The sequence below is a fragment of the Stegostoma tigrinum genome, chromosome 2 (assembly GCF_030684315.1).
Source record: "Stegostoma tigrinum isolate sSteTig4 chromosome 2, sSteTig4.hap1, whole genome shotgun sequence".
In the NCBI taxonomy this organism is placed as follows: Eukaryota; Metazoa; Chordata; class Chondrichthyes; order Orectolobiformes; family Stegostomatidae; genus Stegostoma; species Stegostoma tigrinum.
Genome location: NC_081355.1, coordinates 74949376 through 74974057, shown reverse-complemented (window position 1 = coordinate 74974057; position 24682 = coordinate 74949376). Strand labels below are relative to the sequence as shown.

Below are 24682 nucleotides of genomic sequence, written 5' to 3'. Positions count from 1 at the left end.
TCATGCTTCAGAAAATACTGTAAACTGTCCTCATTCTGGCAGTGATTACTTTCTGCTATGACAAATCTGAAATTCCACACTGAAAACATTAGAAAGGCCCATTCCATTTTTACATTCACACTGCTCAAGCATCAAATTGACATAATCTCAAAGATGATCTTTGCACTTTCAGTAAGACATGTTCTGCATATGTCTGAACTAATCATAAAAGTAACCAACAGTGTGTATTCCAGATCAAAGTTCCATGATTTTCACAATATTTTAAAAGGAAAGGAGAGGTTTGTCCAGAGAAAAACAAAATGTTTCAAATGACTTAGAAATGTCCAGTTAATCACTGGCAAAATGCCGTTTTCCTTTCTCAATTTCATAAACATATTTATTAAAGAATCTTGATTCTAAAGGATACTTGGGTGTCTTTGACATTGCTAATCCTGGATTGATGGTGGAAGTGTGTACTTTAAAACACTGCGATTTCAGCTTCACCACACAAATTGCAGCAGTTTGAGAAGGAGAGCTTCCATCACCAGGATGTACAAATCTGACTGCCTTACCAATTGCAGCATATTAGGAGAATGAATTTTTTAAAAATTCCTCTCTGCGCCATTCAGGGTCTGACTTAGAAGCACTTCACTTAGAGATTAATCTACCCGGTTTGAACAGGGACAACTAAAAATGGATTTTTTTTCAAACTCAGATCTTAGCCAAGCCAATTCCCACTCAGCAGTTCAGCTGTATTTGGCTTCTCATGTACACCACATGTTTGGAATTCTCTTGCACAGTATGCGAGTTGGAGGAGGATGTGGGTCACTGAACATATTCAAGGTCGATAGATTTTGACTGACAAGGGAGACAATGATAATGATGTATCGTCAAAAATGGAGTTAAGATCAAAATCAGATCAGCCTTAATCTTATTGAATGGTGCAGCAGATACAAAACACAAAATAAATTATAACTAAGTGTGGAGCTGGATGATCACTGATACAAAATAAATTATGCCTATTTTTTACATTCTTCTTCTTTGAGCTTCCCTTATCATCAGGCAAGACTGTCAGCAAAACTGTGGAAGAGTCAAGAATTCCACTACAGCTATTCTGACAGAACAATGCCACAATGGTAAAGGTCAGAAGTCACAAAGGAAGGCTTTTTCAAGACTTTTAACATTTAATAAAGGCAATTTTAACTCAAATATTATCTTTATGAAACATCTTTATGAAACATACCTGTTCTATATGCTTATCATATAAACGTTTACATCTGTCCAGTTCTTGATCAAACATCTCCAGGAAAGTAAAGTACTTTGGACTAAAAATCTCCTTGATGGTGGACCTGTCCAGAAATGCACCAAATACAGCTAGAAGCTTTGGGACAAAACAGATAAATACAGATGAATATTTTTGACTTCAATTAGTCCCGTGCAATGAAACCAAATTATGGATTAAGCATTACGTGGGCTACTTCTTTGCCCTGCAACTTTACAGAATGTGAAAATGTATTTACAATTACTGTAATATACTGCACATTGAAACCCTTCGCATCTTTCATAGCCCTCATTCTTGGCTATTATTATTGCTTTGATTATAGGCAAAAAGTGTGCAGCACTATCACAGATTGGTAGTAGTATCAAGTGACTCCAGAGGCAACCTTACATTTAGTTTGAAGGAAACATCATTGGTGCTTCACAAGTGCAGTACTAAAATGCAAATAAAGTTGCAATTCTATATAATTCTGTGGCTGCAGATCTGTCTATTTTCAAAATTTTATGCTTAGGAATGTACTTGACAATTGAACATTAACACAATAAATCAACAAGTTCTTATAGATTGTTCTGTAACTGAAACAGTCTCTGCATCAAACATTGAAAAAATGTAGACCAGCTCAAATCTAGGTTGGTTCTTTACTCAGAGTGGTACAGGCGTGGAATGCATTACCAGAGAGGGTAGTGGAGTCGGCCTCGTTAGGGGCATTTAAGCAGCTATTAAATAGGCATATGGATGATAGTATAAGGTAGCGGTGGAGGTTAGATAGACCTTAGGTTGAGGGTAAAAGTTCAGCACAACACTGTGGGCCGAAGGGCCTGTACTGTGCTGCAAAGTTCTATGTTCTAAATCATCAATGGGCAATGGAAGTGGACAAAGGAAGAGCAAGAGGCAGAAAAGCAGTTGTTACAGGAGATTTCATAGTTAGGGTAAATGACAAGTGTTTGTGTAACAAACATTCTGAACCCCACATGGCAATAAACTCTCTAGTGCTAGAATATAAGGCATGCAGAATATTCTGCCAGATGAACGGAGTCAGCCAAATATTGTTCCACACATCAGTAGAGATAACAAAGTGAAACAGCTACGGAGGAGTTAGAGAGGAAGGGTTTATGTTCAGATTGCAAAAGTAAGTGGAAGACAAGACAGTGGAAGAGCAGGTCATAATTTTTCAATCACCCCGGATACCAGGGCGATGCCCAAAGTTTGGATAACTATAAATATGACACACTTATTCAAGAAAGGTTGTAAAGACATTCCTAGCAACCAATGGCCAGTCAATTTAACCTAAGAGGAAGATAAGGTTTTAGAAGCAATTATTGGGGGGAAAACGAAAGCAGATTGTGTTTGACAAATTTATTTGAATTATTTGATGAATAACAGGGATGGTTTCCAAAGGGAATGTGATGGTTGTTGTCTACATATATTTTAAGAAATCCTTTGACTAACTTCCAAGTAAAAGCCTGATTTTAAAAAGTTTGAGGCTTGTAGAATAGAAGGATCAGTCTTAGCTCAGATGAAAAACTGGTGAGGCACAGAGCACAATGAGCTATGATGAATGGTTATTTTTCTGACTAAAAGACGATAGTGGTATTCCCTACGATTTGGTTCAAGGAATGAAGAAGTTTTTGATTTATGCAAATGACTTGAATCAAAATACAAGGCAAAATTTCTGCTCGTGATAACAAAAAAAAACCTGGAGGTGCGGCTGGCAATGAGGATGATACCAATCAATTATAATAGAATGCAGGTAGAGGAGCAGAACGGACAGGTATGTGAGCTATTGTATTTTCACAAAAGGAACAGGGACAGGTAGAAGTACTGTTCTACAATGTGTAAAGGGACCTGAAAATTCACATTTTCTTTGAAGGTAACAAGTATACTGACAAAGCAGACAGCAAAGCATGTAGGATTGTGGATAAATGGAGGCATGGAGGCTAAAGAAGGGAATTTAAACTAAATATGTATAAATCTCCATTCAGACCAAAACTAGTTTTCATTCTAATCTGTTCACAACACATTGAGAATGATTAGAAAACCCCTGAGAAGGTGCAGAGGTGATTTGGCAGAATGGTAGGGGCAAGGGGTTTTAGTTGCAACATTATATTGGAGTTGTTCTCTCTGCTATAAAAATGGCTGAGAGGAGATCTGACAGAGGACAGAAAAGCTGTTTCCATTAGCGCATGGTAAAAGGACGGGGGAGTGCCAATTTAAGGTTTTGGGCAAAGGACACAATACGAATGTGGTAAAGAACATACTATGTTTTTTGTTGCCTCTAAAGGTGATGGACACAGAGACAAAGAATGATTCCAAAAAGAAGCTGATGGCCACTGAGCTAAATACATTTACATGGTGACAGGTATAAAGTGAGGTGGTGGAAAAGGATCGTTTTTCTGAAGATGGGTCTCGGCCAAAAATGTCAACCTTCCTGCTCCTCCGATGCTGCTTGGCCTGCTGTGTTCATCCAGTTTCACACCATGTTATCTCAGATTCTCCAGCATCGGCAGTTCCAACTATCTCTTGTGGAAAAGGATTATTTGGATTGCTCTTATAGTGGGCCAGCACGCATCCAATAAACCAAAAGGCTTCCCTCTTGTGGATGGAGATTATTTTGCTACAGTATTTACTTGCAAGACTGCTTCAAGAAATGGTTTGTAATAATCACTCCAGCGATGCAGGGGAACTTGCAATTGCTTCAATGAAGGCAGGTAATAAAGGCATTTGATTAGCATTTCTAACAGGGTTCTGCTGATCTTTTACCACAATCTCAATAGATGTTTGTCAGAAATCTCAAGATAAATAGTATGAATATCTTCTGCCAATTGTCTGCCAATTATAGTTGGAGATAAGGGGAATTCCAAGCAATTACTTGCAAACTCTCATTTATAAAACTGGTTACGGTAATAGCATTTTCATCAACTGAAGCAAAAGCATTAATTTTTTATCCTGGAGAGGATGAACTGAGCACATTTACGACACCCACATATGGCCACATCAGCAGTCAAATACAGTGCTGTTGAGTAACAGAAGTTAATGCCATCGGATCAGTTACTTTCAAGGGACAGAAAAAAACCAGAGCCAGCCACTTTTAGTGATGGGCACTGAGCTGAGTACATTTACACAGTGATAAGCGGTGGTTGAAAGCAGCAATTGGAGAAATTCAGTGGTTAAAATCTGTGTATAAAAAAAATTAGAATGCTATTTCAGAAAAACAGAGTTCTGAGACACTTTGTGGTTCAATCTTGTATTGACCAAACTGCGTGATAGATCAGAGACCCACCTTCATCACGACTATCTGAAGTGTACTTTTTAGTTCAAGTTGACCACAATTTGTCTCTTTATTCATATTTAATTGAAATTGATTTTATGTTGATTGTTAAAGTAGAAGTGCTAGAAAGTGAAATCCAGACTTTTTTCCCCTTTGAGGGCCATTCAATAAATTCAGTTCTAATAATTTGTTGGTCTTTTCAGGGACCATGGAGTGTTGAGGGCCATCCAGTAGTGTTTTGAAATAGGTACAGCTCAGTGGTGCTATGGAGGTGGAATAGGGTGGTCTTAAACATGGCACAGCTGTTTGGTCAGAAGCTTACTGCGGGATCAAATATGACACCAAGATTGTGAAGAGTTTGGATCAAACTCAGATAACTGTTGGGAGAATAATGAAGTGAGTGGGTCCAACAACAATGGCGTGGAGCTTCCCAATGTCCAGCTGGAGGGACTTTCTGCTTGTCAAACACAACGTTGCATTTGCAGTTGGATCATTTAGCAATGGTGCAGGAAAAACAGCTTTCACAAAACTGTCTAAATGTTGCACTGGAAGCTCAGACTGTTGTTATGTAATCTCAGAAAGCTGTTGTGCATGCTCAGATCACAGGTTTTTGCCATGAAGGCTATGGGAACCAGTATTCAAAGGAGCTTCCAGGATATCATAGCAGTTCAGCAATCTGTGCCTGAACAGATTAACATATTTGATAATGGATGCACTAGAAAGGTGGCAGTGGCTCCAGGGAATATCAATGCATTGATATTCCATGTCCTCTCAGAATAGCAACATTCATTTTCCTACTCCTGCTTCCCATCTTGGAATAACATTCTTTGATGTAATTTTTCGTGCAAAATTTTAGTGCACTTTTAATGCCATCAAATTAATTTATTATCTACATTATTTGCCAGTTACTAACCCAATAATAAATGTGCTTCCAATTTTTACAGTCATCAAGATGGTTCCACATGAAGGGCCATACCCTTTTTTTTAAACACAGTTCAGTTAAACACTAGCTGTAACTATCACAATCCACTGCAGTAGCATGCTGAAAATCTAACCCCACTATTCCAGTCGCTCATCCACAAATGTAACAATTTGATTAAACCATTGAATTGCCCCTGTTTTACCTAGCTGTCCAATTCAGGTTAAACAGATATGCTGTGTTCATCCAGCTTCACACTTTGTTATCAACAGATATGCATATCAGGATCTTTTTCCATTAAAATTTGTTGTAATCAAACTGTTTATAATTGGTAGCAAAAATTAAGATCATTAATTGCTAATTTATATAACTTTATAACTTGAACCAGACCCTATTCTTACAATTTTACACACATATAAATTGACAAGACTTAAATCTTATGTGTAAGGAAGGAAAAGAAGTTAAAAGGGTAGTTCTGGCACTAGTCCAGATCACAGATATTGAAGAGTTATTTTCTTCAGACTTCTTTTGATTTATTTCAATTCGTTGTGACTCTTTTGATGATGTGAGGCTGTGGATACACCACTTCTCAGTCCTTCATTCACTGGTTGAGGATACAGTGCCTCTGAAGGTGCTTTTTCACATCTATCAGGGGATTGCAGAGTTTGTAGCTTACGGGGAAAGCACAATAGCTAACTAGTCAGGACTTTGTACTTTTTCATGGAGAAGGAAAAGAAACAGAGATGGATGCTTTAATCTTCCCAGGTTGGATTGTCCATATCCAAGACTGTGGCCATCTGTCCAGGTGCCAAACAAATGGCTGTTACAATGCTGAGCTCAAAGCAACCAACTGGTGCCAATTGAAAAGCCAATCAGACTCCCACTGGGCAAATTATACTAAACATAGATAGGCATTCTGCAATTCTACCTCATTGTTTAAACAAGACAGCATTGCATATATAACTCCCAACGTGCTCCAGTAACTTGTTTTGAAGACCACAGGCACTTCTAGTGCACCTTCCTTGGTTTAAACATACATTTTCCCATGTTTTATTCTACAGTCCAAAAAAAATCATTACATAACTTACAGATACAGGATGATTTTTTTGCAATGTTGTTAATGCATATCAACACAATTAACTCTTTCATATAATTCAAAATGTTTATTCAAGCATGGGAACTCAAACCTACGCACAAAAGTATTACAGTAGAAATAATATAACTTAAAAAAAGTTTTTTTCAATGTTTTCTGCTTGTCCGCTTTAAACAAATCCTTACCTTAAAAGCAGACTCCAAGCCGGAGCAATCTTGAAATGCTGCACACAGAATGGTCCCAAGCTGTCGATCAAAATCCACAATTTTTTCTTTAAACATATTGTAGTCCTTTTCAAAATCCTGTCAGGCAGAATGCATCAAAATTAGGTCAACTAAACCTAACCAATCTTGAAAGTATTCCAAAAAAAATCAATATTAAAGGAATGTTAAAAAAAATGCAGGAAATTTTTGAACTTCTGCTGATAATCAAATCTAAATATCTGACAACAAATATTGTCTGATAGCATTATTTTGGAAGAAAGACTGCATTTTCAAAAATTATTTTTGATGCATCATTATCAATTGTCAAAATTATTTAATTGCATTGTTGTACAATTTTCTACATAAAACAAATCCTTTCAACAATATGCTGATATCAGAAAACTGTACTTTTTGTTCATTCTAGGCTAATTTCACCCATGACAGTTACAGGCCTTGTCATTTTAATACCACAGCCTCAACTTTGTGTTCATTCTAACAGCTTTCTAAGGTTTTCTCTGTCACAACTGTGGATAAAACAATGAGAAACAGGCAAGAAGTAGACCATTTGGTTCCTTGAGCCCACTCCCTCATCAATATAATCATGGTCTCTTGTCCTTTGCATCACTTTCTGCCATCTCTCCATACACCTCAAAAAACAAAAAAAATCTATTATTTTCAATCGTTAACACACTTGACAATGGAACATCTGCAATATAGTGTTCTGGATCAAAAATGTTTTCCTCATCCCAGTACTAAATGATTGCTCCTTTACCCCAATATGGCACCTTTGCATTCCAATCTCCCCAGCTACTCAGGATCTTGTATAATTCATTGATATTATTTCTCATTCTTTTGAACTTCAGAGTACAGGCCCAATTTATTTTGTATACCTCTCTCTCAGCTTACCTCTCTCATTTCAGGAAGGCAGCATGAATTTCATTTTATCACTTCTAAAACAATTCATACATAATAGGAATCAAAACAATGTACAATACTCAACATGTGGTCTAGCCACAGTCCAATGTAATTGTAGCAAAGGTTCTTTACCCTTGCATTACAACTCCCTTATAATAAACGGCTAACCTACCACTAGGTTTCCTAAGCTTTTTGTATGAGTAAATTAGTTTCTCTCTGAAAAACAACATTCAAGTTTCATGCCTTTTAAAGAGTGGTTTTTCTCAATTTTTTCTACAAAAAAATGAGTAACCTTAATTTCCCACGTTATTCTCCATTGTCACTTTGTTACACACTTACTTAATTTATTGAGTCATAAAGTTTTGCAGCACGGAAGCAGACCCTTCAGTCCAACTCATCCGTGCCAGACAGATGTCCTAAACTGATCTAGTCTCATTTGGCAGCAGAGATAATAGGAACTGCAGATGCTGGAGAATCCAAGACAACAAAATGTGAGACTGGATGAACACAGCAGGCCAAGCAGCATCTCAGGGGCACAAAAGCTGACGCTTCGGGCCTAGACCCTTCATCAGAGAGGGGGGGTGAGGGTTCTGGAATAAATAGGGAGAGAGGGGGAGGCGGACCGAAGATGGAGAGAAAAGAAGATAGATGGAGAGAGTATAGGTGGGGAGGTAGGGAGGGGATAGGTCAGTCCAGGGAAGACAGACAGGTCAAGGAGGTGGGATGAGGTTAGTAGGTAGATGGGGGTGCGGCTTGGGGTGGGAGGAAGGGATGGGTGAGAGGAAGAACAGGTTAGGGAGGCGGAGACAGGTTGGACTGGTTTTGGGTCCTGTCTCTGCCTCCCTAACCTGTTCTTCCTCTCACCCATCCCTTCCTCCCACCCCAAGCCGCACCCCCATCTACCTACTAACCTCATCCCACCTCCTTGACCTGTCCGTCTTCCCTGGACTGACCTATCCCCTCCCTACCTCCCCACCTATACTCTCTCCACATATCTTCTTTTCTCTCCATCTTCGGTCCGCCTCCCCCTCTCTCCCTATTTATTCCAGAACCCTCACCCCATCCCCCTCTCTGATGAATGGTCCAGGCCCAAAATGTCAGCTTTTGTGCTCCTGAGATGCTGCTGGGCCTGCTGTGTTCATCCAGCCTCACATTTTGTTGTGTTCATTTGGCAGCATTTGGCCCACATCCCTCTAAACCCTTCCTATTCATGTACCCATTCACATACCTTTTATATGCTGTAATTGTACCCACCTCCACCACTTCCTCTGGCAGCTCATTCCATACACGCACCACTGTCTGTGTGAAAAAGTTACTCCTCAGGTCCATTTTAGAGGTCTACAGCATGGAAACTGATCTTTCAGCCCAACTTGCCCATGCTGCCCTGTTTGCACAACTCAATCTAGTCCCAAACCCTTGTGTTTGGTCCTTATCACTCGATACCTATCCCATCCATGTACCTGTCCAACTGTTTCTTATATGAATTGTACCCATTTACAACACCACCTCTGGCATCCCATTCTAGACACTCACCACCCTCCAAATGAAAATGTTGCATCTCTGGACCCTTTTGTGTCTCTCCCCTCTCATCTTAAAGCTACGTCATCTAGTTTTAGACTCCCCTACCAGGAGGAAAAGCTGATGACTATCTACCTTATCTCTGCCTCTCATGATTTTTAGACCTCTATAAGATCATCTATCATTCTATAGGCTCAAGGGAAAAAGCTTTCTCAGCTTCTTCTTATAACTCCAAACTTCCAGACAAGGTAGCATCCTAGTAAATCTTCTGTGCATTCTTTCTAGTTTAATAAAATTCTTTCTATAGTAGGGCAACCAGAACTGCATGCAGCACTCCAAATGTAGCCTCACTGATGTCTTATACAGGTGCGATAAGACATCCCAATTCCTGTACTCAATATTCTGACTGATGAAAGCAAGCATTCAGAAAACCTTCTTCACAACCCTGTCGACCTGTGACACCATTTTCAAGGAGCTATGAACTTGCACCCTTAGATCGCCATATTCTATAACACTCCCCAGGGCCCTATCATTGACTGTGTAAGTCTTGTCTTGGTTTGACCCACCAGTCTGCAACACCTTACATTTATCCAAATTAAACTCCATCTGTCATCCTTGGCACACTGCCCCAGTTGATCGAGATCTCACTGCATACCCAGATAACCTGCTTTACTGTCCACTGTACTACCAATCATGGTGTCATCTACAAACTTCCTAACCATATCTCCTAAATTCTAATCCAAATCATTTATATAAAATGATGAATAAAAGTGGACCCAGTACCTATCCCTGTGGCACACCACTGGTCATAGGCCTCCAGTCTGAAGAACAACCTTCTACCACTATCCTCTGTCTTCTACAATCAAGTCAATTTTGTATCCAGTTAGCTAGCCCTCCCTGTGAGATTTAACCTCACTCAGCAAGCTACCATGTGGTAACTTGTCAAAGGCTTTTGTCCATGTAGATAACACCTAATGCACTGCCCTCATATACTTTCTTGGTCACCCTTTCAAAAAATAAAATCAAATTCATGAGGTATGATTTCCTACGCACAAAGTCATGCAGAATTTTCCAAATGAGTCCTTGTCTCTCCTAATGTCTGCAGATCCTGTCATTCAGAATCCCCTCTAACAACTTAGGCTCACCGGTCTGTAGTTCCCATGCACTTCCCTGCAGCATCTCTTAAATAATGGTGTAACATTAGCCACCCATCAATTTTTGGAAACTTCACCCCTGGTAGTCAATGAGACAAATATCTCAACTAGAGGACCCACAATTTCCTCCTTATTCCCTCTACAAAGTTCTGGGATACACTTCACCATGTCACAGAGATGTATTGACCTTAATGCATTTTAAGGCTTCCAACATCTCTTCTATAATGTGGACTCTCTTCAAGACATCACTATTTGTCTCCCCAAGTTCCCCACTATCCATGTCTTTCTCAACTGTAGATACTGATCAGAAATATTCATTTAGGATCTCACCCATCTCTTGTGGCTCTGTACGTTCATGAGCTTCATGTTCTTTAAGGGTCCCTATTCTCTCCATAGTTGTTCTTTTTGTCTTCACATACTTGCAGAATCTCTTTGGATTCTCCTTTACCTCATCTGCCAAAACTATCTTGAATCCTCTTTTAGCTCTCCTGATTTTTCTAAGTGTGCTCCAATATCCTCTATACTCCACAAAGAATTCACTTGATCTCTGCTGCCTATAGAATGTCATTTGCCTCCTTTTTCTTGACCAGGGCTTCAATAACTCTAGTCATCCAGTGTTCCCGACTCCTGCCAGCCTTACCCTTCACCCTAAAACAAACAAGCTGGCCCTAAACACTCATTAGGTCACTTTTGAAAGCTTCCCAGTTACCAGATGTCCCTTTGCCTGCAAACAATCTCTCCCAATCAACTTTTGAAAGTTCCTGTCTAAGACCATTAAAATTGGCCTTGCCTTTAGAACTTTAATATGTGGAACAGACCTATCTTTTTCCACAGTTATCTTAAAACTATTGGAATTATGATCACTGGTCCCAACGTGCTCCCCACCTACACTTCCATCGTTTACTTCCAAAGAAGGGGTCAAGTTTTATCCCTTCCCTCGTAGGGCCATCTACACACTGCATGAGAAATTCTTCCTGAACACACTTAAAAAATTTCTCTCCAACGCAATGGCAGCCCCAGTTGATGTTAGGAAGGTATCTCCTGCTGTTACAATCCTATTATTCTTGCAGCTATCTGCAATCTACTTACATACTTGTTCCTCAATCTCCTGCAGACTGTTACAGGGTCTATAGTACAATGTTATCAAAATGATCTTGCCTTTTTTTTCAGTTCAACCCATGTAGACCAGTGAATGAATCCTCATGAATATCTTCCTCAGCATTGCCGTGATGTTCTCCCTAATCAAAAATGCAACTCTCCTTCCTCTCTTGCCTCCCCTTCTATCCTTCCTATAGCATCTGAACTCCAGAACATTGAGCGGCCAGCCTTGTCCCTCTCTCAACCATGTTTCTGTAACAGCTATAATATCCCTATTCCATGTACCCATCCATGCCCTGAGTTTATTTGCCTTACCTGTCAGGTCTCTTGCATTGAAATAAATGCAGGTTAACCCAAACTTCCTTGCCTACTATTGTGCTTTTGCCTGCCCTGTTTGGTACTAGGATTACCAACACTGCCCTTTTTTTGTTCTCAACCTTGTTCGAAACCTTGTCCTTTTGATCTCCCCACTGCTTTGGATCCCAACCCATCGCCAAACTAGTTTAAACTAAATCATTTTGTAACCTCCGAGTTATTTGCATAACTAACATTCCCACTTAATAATTCAATGTTTAAAACATAAAATTAACATTTCAAAAGATGAGAAGAGATGAAGTGCAATTTTACATTGTTGGTAAAATATCATACATGACTGCCCAGAAGAGACAGAATAATCAGTAAGGCTAGCATTAGAAACAAATACAAAGAAAACTCAGGACGTCTACAATAGAAAAAAGTCTTTATCTTTAAGCTGAGAGAGATCAAACTTAAAACAAGATTTCCGCAAGCAACACAAAATAAGAAAATTGATTTGCTGAATTATTTTTGCAGAAATCCTGTGAGATATTTCTGAATTTTCTTTGAACCAACTTAGTTATGATTTTAAAGTTTACTCTACTTTGTTGTGGGTCTCCTGATTGGCAGACACAGTATCTTACACAATTTTTGAGCTCAACTAGATCAGCCCCTAACATTACCACCTCCAAAAATGTAAATGAAGTTTATTCATTTCTTCATGGTCTCCATCAAATGCAGCAGTCTGGACAATTATTGCTTGATTCTCCTCAATGCCAGTACACCCTTCCTAATGTGGGACATCCAAAACTGAATGCAATATTTCAAAGTAAGCTCAAACATTCAGGATAACTGCTTTTATGTTTGACGTGCCTGTACAAATAAAACCAGTACTCCAACCAGCTTTGCATTGCCTTTTACAAATCAAATTTATCATGTCTTATCTAACTGAACCACTAAATTCAACTTTTCAAATGTAATTCCCACCAGTCCCCACCCTCTCACCAATCAATCCTTACCCTCTCAGCAATCTGGGCAAAGGCAGGTAGCGTGGAACCCTCTGGAAACATTCAAGCTTACTTCCAGTGCTGAACACCAGCTACAGTGTCTACTCTGTGCAGATTAAGAGAGAACACAGTCACAGCATCATGTGACAAATCACTGCATTTGGTGCGTACAACAAAGTGAAGAAATGCTGAAATCATGAAGAATTTAACAGTCAGGAGTAGATAGGCCTTTCCATTTTGCCTGAGCTCCTGGGTAACGAACATCGCTAAATGGGTTCAGAACATTTTTGTGCAGGACAAGTCAATCATGTACAGGCTGGAAACAGTGAAATAGACAGAGAAGGGTTGCAGTACTACATGTCACTTTCGGCTCTGGTGACCAATCACTGATAGCTTACAGTTGGGATATAATGCTACTCCCTTCCTCCTTTTCCTGTTGAGTCAGAGTTTATTGAATTAATAGTGGTAGAAGACAGATCACCAGAGAGCCTTCATAAGAAGCGGCAGCTTATGGCATGACAACAATAGATAATTGACAACAAGTCACACTGACTAATGAAGCATAATTCCTTAAGACTACCATGTACTAGAGATAATATGTCTGTCTCTACCAGAGCTAAACTGCTTAATTTTCCATCCAGGGACTGTGAGACATCACTAGTTTGGGAGTTTAATGCAAATTCACATTGACTATTTCAAAACCATTGTCTTATCCCATGCAATTAAGGCTTAGGAAGAAGAGCAGAATCTTAAAAGGTAGAAATCTTGAATTGGTTACATTGCCTAACAATGGTGAATACAGGAACATTCAAACCAGTTAATACATGAATGGATTAATGATGCAGGAGAAATTATTCCAGATTTCTAGAATATTATGACCAATTCTGGGGCAGGAAAGACTGCACAAAACAGGGTGAGCTGCAGCTCAACAGGACATGACTCAATGGCTTCACAGGGAGGTCATTACTGTTGTGGCAATGGGTTAAAACTGGCAAGGGGGTGGTTACCTGGATGAATAATTAGGGAGGAAGTATGAGATGGTAGAGGAGGACTGAGAGAGACAAACAGCATTTGTAGTTCAGGGATGGGAGGGATCAAAGGGGGATGAGAGCACAGGAAATATTGAATAAAACATGAAAGAACTACAGATGCTATAAATCAGGAAAGAATACAGAAATTGTTGGAAAAGCTCAGAAGTCTGGCAGCATCTGTGAAGAAAAAAGACAGAGTTAATGTTTCAGGTCTGGTGACCCTTCCTCAGAACTGACCCAAAATGTTAACTCTGTATTTTACTTCACAGATGCTGCCAGACCTGCTGCTTTTCCAGCAATTTCTGTTTTGTTACAGGAGGCATTGAGATGGCTATAAAGTGCAAGTGAAGAAATATCTGAGGTATGGTAAGGATGGCTGCTGAGCTGATGGTCAATATCCTAATGAGTCTGTGGCAATAACAGATTACTATTCAAAAGGCAGGAATGGACACTAAATATTCTCGGTAACAATGCACCCTCTATAACTGATATAAAAGTCCACCTTCTGAGGCCAAAGTTTTAGCCAAATTGAAGGGTTCAACTTGCACATGAATAATATTTCAACAAGTTGAAATCATCATGCTGCCTAATGGTGAGAAGCTATTTACCGTTCTTTTGCAGAAGATAAACATTCACTAAATGGGAACTAATGAGTACTGCATAAGTAATTTCTGCCTCCTGGATTTCAGCAGACTAAAGGTGGAGGGTGTCAAGCAAAGAGAAGGAATGAGGAGAAAGAAAGAAGACAACTTATGGTGGCAAAGACAGGGGAGGGCAGGGTAAAGGCAAGAGGACAATAGCTGTGGTCAGATCTTGTCTGAACAATTCTTCTGACCAGGCGACCTTAGTCAGAAAAGAATGTCTTTGATTGCTATCCCTGAGGAAGAGGACCGTCTGTCCTTCTTGGATGGTATGGACAGCACCTGCAGTGAGACATAGTTGAACGGCAGGGCCACTGTTTATATGCAGACATGTTGCAGAAGGATTGGAGGAAGAAGTGTGGGTGTGGAAGAAGTGTGGTCAATTCCTGGAATGGTGGGACTATCATATGTTGAATGATTGGAGCGACTGGGCTTGTATACACTTGAGTTTAGGAGGATGAGAGGGGATTTGAATGAGACGTATAAGATTATTAAGGGATTGGATAATCTGGAGGCAGGAAGTATGTTTCCATTGATGGGGGAGTCCAGAACCAGAGGACACAGTTTAAAAATAAGAGGTAGGCCATTTAGAACAGAGTTGAGGAGAAACTTCTTCACCCAGAGAGTGGTGGATATATGAAATGCATTGCCCCAGAAGGCAGTGGAGGCCAACTCTCTGGATAGTTTCCAGAAAGAGATAGAGCTCTTAAAGATAGTGGAATCAAGGGTTATGGGGATAAGGCAGGAACAGGATACTGATTGTGGATGATCAGCCATGATCATAATGAATGGTGGCGCTGGCTCAAAGGGCCAAATGGCCTACTCCTGCACCTATTGTCTATTATCCCAGAAGACAATTCCTCCGGGGGAGGGGAGAGTGGGGAGTGGGGAGGGGTGGGTGCAAGGCACAGTGGCTTCAATTCACAAAAGCTATGAAAAGGGATACAGCCTGCAGTTCAGGAAAAACTGTTCGCTGGCCCGGCCGGTAGAAGTGTTCACTGTCGACATCCTGCCAATTCTTTCTGCCTGCAGGTGCTGGATGCTTATGGACGTGAGATTACGATTGTCCACAGCAGGAATTACACTGAATGAGGTAGTAGCGGAGGCGACATTTCCTGTCTCCCCCACCACATTATTAGAAGGAAAATAAGAACTAGTGTATAAAGTCTGCATAAGAGAATGTGTATTTCAATTACTTTTTGTTATTGAGTATGGAGAAAAATTCAAGTGAACTTTCCAAAGTTTACGCTTTTTCCCCCATAATTTATTGCAATTTGTTCCATGTAAACACTTATAATGAATGATCCTGCATTGCTAGGTAATGCTGGAGTTATTCATGACTGCAACCCACATATCCTAGGATACCGGACCAAACAAAAATAATTCAATTAAGTAGGTCATGCCAGTGTCACAACAACAAAGATCGTAAATTGCATCTCTTTAAAGCACCACTGCAAAGTTGGCAGCATGATCAACCTCAGGAAAAGGTTGTGTTAATGTTCAATCCTGCATACAAAAGAGTATTATGCACAAAATTCCTGAAAGAAGTAAACAATGCTAGACCTTTCTGGGATCTAATGTGTACTGGTTTTCACCTGAATTTAACTGATGGAGAAGATGTTTACAAGTACTTCATTAGCATTCTGTTGTAATAGTGCAACTAAAATAATTCTTCAGATGACCATGTGGCACCATGTTGTCTGAGCTAGTTGCATTCTTAATCACCACTTGTCCACCAATGCTGTCACCAGTCCCCTTTAGGTTGCAAGCCATGAGACCTGCTTTGCTGAGCATGAAAGAGCAACCACATGACACTCTTACTTTAAATTAGATGCAGTTTATTGTATAATAACAACAACAATCAGGCGCTAGTTTCATTAGAATAATAGACATTGTTACTAAGACTATTGGGAGACCAAGGATAATAGATCTGTCTCAACTGAAATCTCAAAATCATCTGCCTTTCTGCACCCAAGCTCTTATATCACAATCAGGTTGCATAGAGCTTAGCACACCATCAGCATTAATCCCTTTGGAGCTACTACCTTCTACAACACATTCTGACTCACAACATTTAACCAACTGGTATTATTTTCATTCAACGTTAGTCCTCCAATTCATTTTGAATTTTCATCAGCATTATCAACATAACAGAGCCTATGGTACAGGAAGATACCTCCAGAATTCACTTCTGATTCTTAATCCCCCACCCAAAAAAAAGTGATTTGACGCTGAACTTATCTTCTCTATTGTACAAAGCACCTTGAGATCATTTAATATTAAAACGGAGTATTAAAAATATAGTTTGCAGATGGAGAGGGAGGTTAGAATGGCAAGTAGATAATTTAAAAGTAGACTAGCAATTAACACAAAAAGATAATCTAGGCATATTGAAAAGTGAAATAAACTGGAACTGCTCAGAATACCAAACTTACTTGTCTTAGAATCTGAGAGTCATAGAGATGAGCAGCATGGAAACAGATCCTTTGGACCAACCCATGCTAAATAAATCTAGACCTATTTGCCAGTATTTGGCCCATATCCCGCTAAACCCTTTCTATCCAATATGCCCATTCAGATGCCTTTTAAATGTAGGAATTGTATCAGCCCACCCCCACCCCCCATTTCTTCTGGCAGTTCATACCATACATGCACCACCTTCTGTGTGAAAGTGTTGCCTCTTAGGCCCCTTTTAAATTGTTCCCCTCTCACCTTAAATCTATACTCTCCAGTTTCGGGCACCCCCACTGCAGGGAAAAGACCTTGTCTATTCACCCTATCCATGCCCCTCATGATCTTATAAACCTCGATGAGGTCAACCATCAGCCCCCAATGCTACATGGAAAATGGCCCCAACCTATTCTGTCTCTTCCCACAGCTCAAACCCTCCAATCCTGGCAACGTCCTTGTAAATCTTTTCTGAACCCTTTCAAGTTTCACAACATCCTTTCTGTAGCAGGGGACCAGAATTGCATGCAACATTCCAAAAGTGGCCCAAACAATGTGCTGCACAGCTGCAACATGGCCTCCCAACACCTAGACTCAATGTACTGACCCCATTAAAGGCAAGCATACCATTTGCCTTCTTCACTATCCTATCTACTTGTGATTCCACTTTCAAGGAACTATGAACCTGCACTTCAAGGTCTCTTTGTTCTCAGGACCTTACCATTAAGTGTAGGTTGCTGTGTCCTGTGATTATTACACTTCTATTAGCCCTCAGGGGATGGTTACCATTTCCTAAAAAGTCTAGCCAGTAATAAATATTCTGCATTATCTACAATATTTGTGTTTCAATGTGGCAATGACCACCAGTCAAGAAAATAGAATTATCTCTTGATTCCAATTTAGAGACAAGTTGATGATAGAAGTCAAAACACATAAGAAATTACTGATTCATCAAATTAACAGAATAAGCATAAGTTTGTGGCTAAGACCCACAGGCATACCAGTTTCATCTTTCATCAATTCAAAACTTCAAAATCAACCTCTTACAATTCTGAGAACATTAGACAACAGACATTGAAAAATTCTTATTTAATAACTCTCACTATTTTCTTAAATAGTTAAACCCATTTACTGAATATGTAGGCATTGTAAAATTACATTTCAATAGCATTTCAAATGTTAGATACTCAAATCCCCTACCACATGCCCCTCCATTTATAGGACTGCTGCACATATACCACAAAAGAATCTGTAGAATCCCTACAGTGTGGAAACAGACCCTTCAGTCCAATAAGACCCTTGGAGCATCCCACCCAGACCTGTCCCCTTATAACCCACCTAATCTACAGACCTCTGAACACTACAGGCAATTTAGCTGAGCCAATCCACCTAACCTGTGCATCTTTGAACTGTGGGAGGAAACCACAGTACATGGAGGAAACCCACGCAGACATGGGGAGAATGTGCAAACCCCACACAGACAATTGCCTGAGTGTGGAATTGAATCTGGGTCCCTGGTGCTGTGTGGCAGCAGTGCTAGCCACTGAGCCACTATGGCACCGCGCAGACACCCCCCTCCCACCATGTTACAGATGAAAAAAAAAGATGAAGTAAAATGTGCCAGATTAAACAAATATAATTATTGCATTCCAATTACGTATCTATCCATGAAGACAAAGAACATAAATATGTTAAAATACCTGGGTGGGGAGCATTAATGAGCACAGAGTAGCAGCAGACTGGGTGCTGAACATACATGCAAATAGAGTGGAGAAGTATCCTACAAAGCAACCGCAATGCTGAAATACAGAATTAAATTCAAAGAATAAAAATGAAAGGAAATTATGCTTCATGTTCTCTTCAGGCACACCTTAAATAGTGGATACAGTTCTGGTCATCAAAAAAATGGTTCTAAGTATTATCATAAAAAACATTTTGGTATGGACTCTCAGCCTCAGATTACTGTATTATCAGAAATGACTAGAGATAAAACACTGTTTCAGCTTTAAATGGATGCAGAGATAATTCAGTTGTATTTCATTCAATTTAACTAGTATGCAATATTTATTCCTCACAACGGGATCTCCACTATGCTGGGGAGACTGAGCTCTGGCTCGGTGACCATGTCATGGAACACTGTGATTCACTCCACAAGCAAAACTCTTGAGTTTCTGGTTCCTTGCCATTTTAATTCACCATCTCACCATCACGCTGATCCTTCTGCCCTCACCTCACCACAATGTTCCAATGAAGTTCAACCCAAGTTTGTGCAACTGGTTTGTGTCCTCGTCAACTCCCGCCGCTGAAAGCAAGAACGCCACTGCTCCACAATTAGGTCCTTTACAGCCACCAGAACTCAACGCTGAGTTCAACAACTTCTGAATGCTATCCCCCATTTTGATGCTTTTTTCTCCCCCCTGCCACATACTGGTTTGGTTTTTTTTAAGGTTTCAGAAATAGCTGTTTATTCCTCTGGTGTTTGCACTCACTCTAGGCAAATGCTTTGTCTCTCATTACTATACACTTTCCCTTTAGTTTCAGGATATCTTTGATACTGAATTTTTCTTGTCCTCTATCCTTTCGAAGACCTCCTCTGTTGTTCTTCCTTCCACTTCCAACAGCATCTAACCCATCATTTTTGTATTCTCCAAAGAATCATATTTGACCCAAGCCACTGACTCTGTATCTCTCTGCATAGATGCTGCTAAACCTGCTGTTTCCAGCATTTCCTTTTATTAACATTTCAATATATTTTTGAAAATGTTTTTCTAATATCCTCAAATTCCAACACTATAATCTTACAGCTATTTCATTCCAACCATAAGGCTGGGATAACTGAAAAAACTGTATTAACAAGCTTGAATTCTATTCATGAAAAGTGGTGTAAATATGTTGGTGTTTAAATGAACAACAGTTATAAAATGCAAGATGACACAGGAGCCTGTCAACATGTTAAAAAGCATAATACTGCTACCCAAGTAGGTACGGTGGAAAGTTACTTCTCACTTAAAGGAAAATCTGGTTTATAGTGATACTTACATAAGTGACAGTGACTGTTGAATACAACTGAACGTTTCAAACGGATGTAATACAATCCGAGACATCACAGACGCTGGCACCCAAGAAAGCTTTCAGCAGTGGGAGTTGGTGAGGACGTGAGCCAGGGTGCCGTCAGGAAGGTAAGGCTGTTTCTGTATAAAAACTTACCTGGTGGAGCAGTGGCGTTCTTGCTTTCAGCGGCGGGAGTTGATGAGGACACAAACCAGGAAATGAACTTGGAATCCCCTGTGGCCGTTCCCCTTAATAATAAGTATTCCGTTTTAGATACTGTTGTGGGGGACGGCCTACCAGGGGAAGGCCATAGTGGACAGGTCTCTGACACGAAGCCTGGCCCTGTGGCACAACAGGGAAGTGGGGAGAATAGGAGAGCAATTGTAGTGGGGGATTAAGAGGCACAGACAGGCAGTTCTGTGGACTTGAACGAGACAAGCAGATGGCATGTTGCCTCCTGGGTGCCAAGGTCCATAATGTCATGGATCATGTCTTAAAGATCCTTAAGGGGGATGGTAAGCAACCAGCAGTCATGATACACATCAGGACTAATGACTAGGTAGAAAAAGGACAGAGAATGTGAAAAACGAGTACGGGGAAATAAGTTGGAAGCAGAAGTTGAGGACAAACAAGATAGTTATCTGTGGATTATACCACTGCCATGTGATCACCAGGTAAGAAATAAGGCGAGAGTGCAATAGGGTTGGTGTAGGAGGGGGGGCTTCCATTATGTGGATAATTGGAGCACATTATGGGGGAGGTGGGACTTGTACAAGAAGGATGGGTTGCACCTGAACGGGAAGGGCACAAATATCCTGGGAGGGAGGTTTGCTCAAGTTATACGGGGTGGTTTAAGCTAGATTGGCAGGGGGTGGGGAACCAGATTTGTAATTCAGAAGAGGAGGTATTCAGCCTTCCAACAGACACAACAGCGAGTGATGTGTTTAATAAAGAAATGCAGTTGATGGAGCAAAATTGTGGACGCAGGGATGGTTTGAAGTGTGCATACTTCAACACTAAAGTATCAGAAATAAGGCGGATGAACTTAAGAGCATGGGTCGAGCATGAACTTAACAGCATTGGAACTACAATGTTGTGGCCATTACAGAAACTTGGGTAACTCAGGGACAGGAATGGTTGTTGGAAGTTCCAGGATTTAGATGCTTTAAAAGAAATAGGGAGGGTGGTAAAAGAGGCGGCGGAGTGGCATTGCTAGTCTGGGCGTGTATAGCAGCTACTGAAAGGCCAGTCGAGAATGATATGTTTGCAGAGTCAGTTTGGGTTGAGGTCAGGAACAAGAAAGGAGCAGTCACCTTGTTGGGTTTTTTTACAGACCCCCGAACAGTTACAAAGAAGTGGAGGAGCGGATCGGGTGGCAGATACTGGAAAGGTGTCGAAGTCACAGGGTTGTAATCATGGGTGACTTCAACTTTCCAAATATTGATTGGAAACGTTTTAGTTGCAATAGTTTAGATGGAGCAGATTTTGTCCAGTGCCTTCAGGAAGGATTCCTGACTCAGTATGTAGATAGACCAACATGAGGAGAGGCCACTTTGGATTTGGTGCTTGGCAATGAACCAGGCCAAGTGCTAGACCTGAGATAATGGGAACTGCAGATGCTGGAGAATCCAAGATAACAAGGTGTGAGGCTGGATGAACACTGCAGGCCAAGCAGCATCTTAGGAGCACAAAAACTGACATTTCGGGCCTAGACCCTGTTAGACCTGTTGGTAGAAGAACATCTTAGCCGTAGCGATCATAACTCTGTTACTTTTACAATAGTCATGGAAAAGGATAAGTACATACAGCAGGGTAAGGTTTATAATTGGGGGAAGGGTAATTATAATTCTGTTAGGCAAGAACTAGGTAATATAAAATGGGAACAGATGCTGTCAGGAAAGAGCACTATAAAAATGTGGAGATTGTTTAAGGAATGCATACTGCTTGTGCTCAATATATTTGTCCCCAGCAGGCAAGGAAGATGCGGTCAATTGAGGGAGCCTTGGTTCTCGAGAGAGGTCGAACAACTGGTTAAGAGGAAGAAGGATGCTTACATAAGGTTTAGGAAACAAGGATCGGAAAAGGCTCTAGAGGCATACAAGTTATCCAGGAAGGAGCTGAAGAAATGCCTTAGGAGAGCTATAAGGAGGTGTGAGAAAACCTTGGCAGATAGGATCAAGGAAAATTCTAAGGCTTTTTACAAGTACATGAGGAAGAAGAGAGTGGCCAAGGGTAGGGCCAGTCAAGGGTTGTAAAGGAATTTGTGCATGGAGCCTAAAGAGATAGGAGAGGTCCTTAATGAATACTTTTCTTTGGTATTCACAACTGAGAGGGACCTAGTTGTAAGGGAGGACAATGTGAAACAGGCTGGTAGGCTTGAGGAGGTTGATGTTAGTAAGGAAGTTGTACTAGAAATTTTGAGGAACTTGAAGATAGATAAATCCCCCGGGCTTGATGGGATTTATCCAAGGATTCTATGGGAAGTGAGGGAAGAGATCGCAGGACCTTTGGCGATGATCTTTTTGTCCTCACTGTCCATGGGTATAGTGCTGGAAGATAGGACAGTGGCAAATGTCATTCCCTTATTCAATAAAAGGGAATAGGGATAACCCTGGAAATTACAGGCCAGTTAATCTTACTTCAGTGGTGGGCAAATTATTGGAAATGGCACTGAGAAATAGGATTTATGATCACTTGGATAGGCAGAGTTTGATTCGTGATAGTCAGCATGGATTTGTGAGGGGCAGATCATGCCTCACAAACCTTACTGAATTCTTTGAAGAGGTGACCAAACACATGGATGAAGGTACAGCAGTGGATGTGGTATACATAGATTTAAGTAAGGTGTTTGTTAAGATTTCCCATACTAGGCTCATGCAGAAAGTAAGGAGGCATGGGATAGGGAGAAATGTGGCAGTTTGGATTCAGAATTGGCTGACCTTAGAAGACAAAGCGTGATAGTGGATGGAAAATATTCAACATGGTGCTCAGTTACGAGTGGTGTCCCACAAGGATCAGTTCTCGGTTCTCTTCTATTTGTGATTTTTGTAAATGACTTGAATGTTGGAGTGGAAGAGTGGATTAGTAAGTTCGCTGACGATACGAGGGTGGGTTGAGTTGTGGATAGTGCGGAGGGCTGTTCTAGGTTACAAAGGGACACTGATAGGATGCAGAGCTGGGCTGAGAAGTGGCAGACGGACTTTAACCCTGAAAAGTGTGAGGTGATTCATGTTGGAAGGACAAACTTGAAAGCAGAATACAGGGTTAATGGAAAGATTCTTGGCAGTGTGGAGGAGCAGAGGGATCTTGGGGTTCATGTCCACAGTTCCCTGAAAGCTGCCACCCAGGTGGATAGAGTTGTTAAGAAGGCGTATGGTGTGTTAGCTTTCATTCATAGAGGAATTGAGTTCAAGAGCCATGAAGTTATGCTCCAGCTATATAAAAGCCTGGTTCGGCCACATCTAGAGTATTGTGTCCAGTTCTAGTCACCTCATTACAGGAAAGATGTGGAAGAATTGGAAAAGGTACAGCGGAGATTTACCAGGATGTTGCCTGGAATCGAGGGATGGTCTTAGGAGGAAAGGTTCAGACAGTTAGGGCTTTTCTCTTTAGAACGACAAAGGATGAGACATGACCTGATAGAAGTATATGAGATGATCAGAGGTATAGATAGAGTGGATGGCCAGAGACTATTTCCTAGGATGGAGATAGCTATTATGAGGGGGCATAGTTTTAAAGTGCATAGAGGTACGTATAGGGGAGATATCAAAGGTAGGTTCTTAACTCAGAGAGTTGTTGGGACATGGAATGCATTGTCAGAGAGGGTAGTGGAGTCGGCCTCATCAGGGGCATTTAAGCGGCCATCAGATAGGCATATGGATAATAGTATAAGGTAGAGGTGGAGGGTAGATAGACCTTAGGATTAGGGTAAAAGTTTGGCACAACATCATGGACCAAAGGGTCTATACTATGCTGTACTGTTCTATGTTCTATGTTTTATGTAACAAAGTTACATGTGACTAGAGAATTTTAAATTAATCTGAATTTCTTATTCAATTGGAATCTTATTAGGTTTGTTCTGGGTACTGTAATTGTATCACCACAGAGTCCTTACAGTGTGGCAGCAGGCCATTCAGCCCATCGAGTCTACACCAAACCTCTGAACAGCATTCCACTCAGACCCAGCCTTATCCTGTCCCTGCATCTCCCACCCTAGACACTATGGGCTATTTAGCATAGTGGATCCACCAAACCTGCATATCTTTGTACTGTGGGAGGAGTGGATAGATGGGACAGAAGATGGACAGGGTGTGTCAGGACAAGGAGGCAGGGATGAGAGGGAGGGTTGGTCATGGAATGAGGCCGGGGGTGGGGAGATTTTGAAACTGGTAAAATCCACGTTGAGTTCATTGGGCTGGAGGCTCCTCAGGCAGGCTATGGGGTGTTGCTCCTCAAGTTTCCAGGTGGTGTCATTGTGATACTGGAGAAGGCCGAGGATGGACATGTCACTCAGGGAGTAGGAGGGGGATTTGAAATGGTTCGTGACTGGAAGGTGTTGTTGGTTGTCGCGAACAGAGCACAGGTGCTCTACAAAGCGATCTCCAAGGCTCCGCTTGTCTCACTGATGTAGAGAAAGCCACATCTGGAGCAGCGGGTGCAGTAGATAACACTGGCAGATGTGCAGGTGAACCTCTTTCTGATGTGGAAGGTTTTATTGGTTCCTTGGTTGGAGGTGAGGGGGAAGTGTAAGGGTAGATGTAGCACTCCCTGCAGTTGCAGGGAAA

General features: G+C 40.9%; 1 protein-coding gene across 1 annotated transcript in view; it reads right to left on the bottom strand.

The window, feature by feature from the left end:
- Window positions 1–24682, bottom strand: part of LOC125461085 (dynein axonemal heavy chain 11-like) — a 466228-nt gene that overhangs the window by 382168 nt on the left and 59378 nt on the right. Inside the window, exons 9-10 of the mRNA XM_059654665.1 lie at window positions 6724–6840; window positions 1223–1360 (exon numbers count right to left, since the gene is read on the bottom strand). Of these exons, the coding sequence (XP_059510648.1) occupies window positions 1223–1360; window positions 6724–6840 (255 nt within the window). The remainder of the gene's footprint in view (window positions 1–1222; window positions 1361–6723; window positions 6841–24682) is intronic.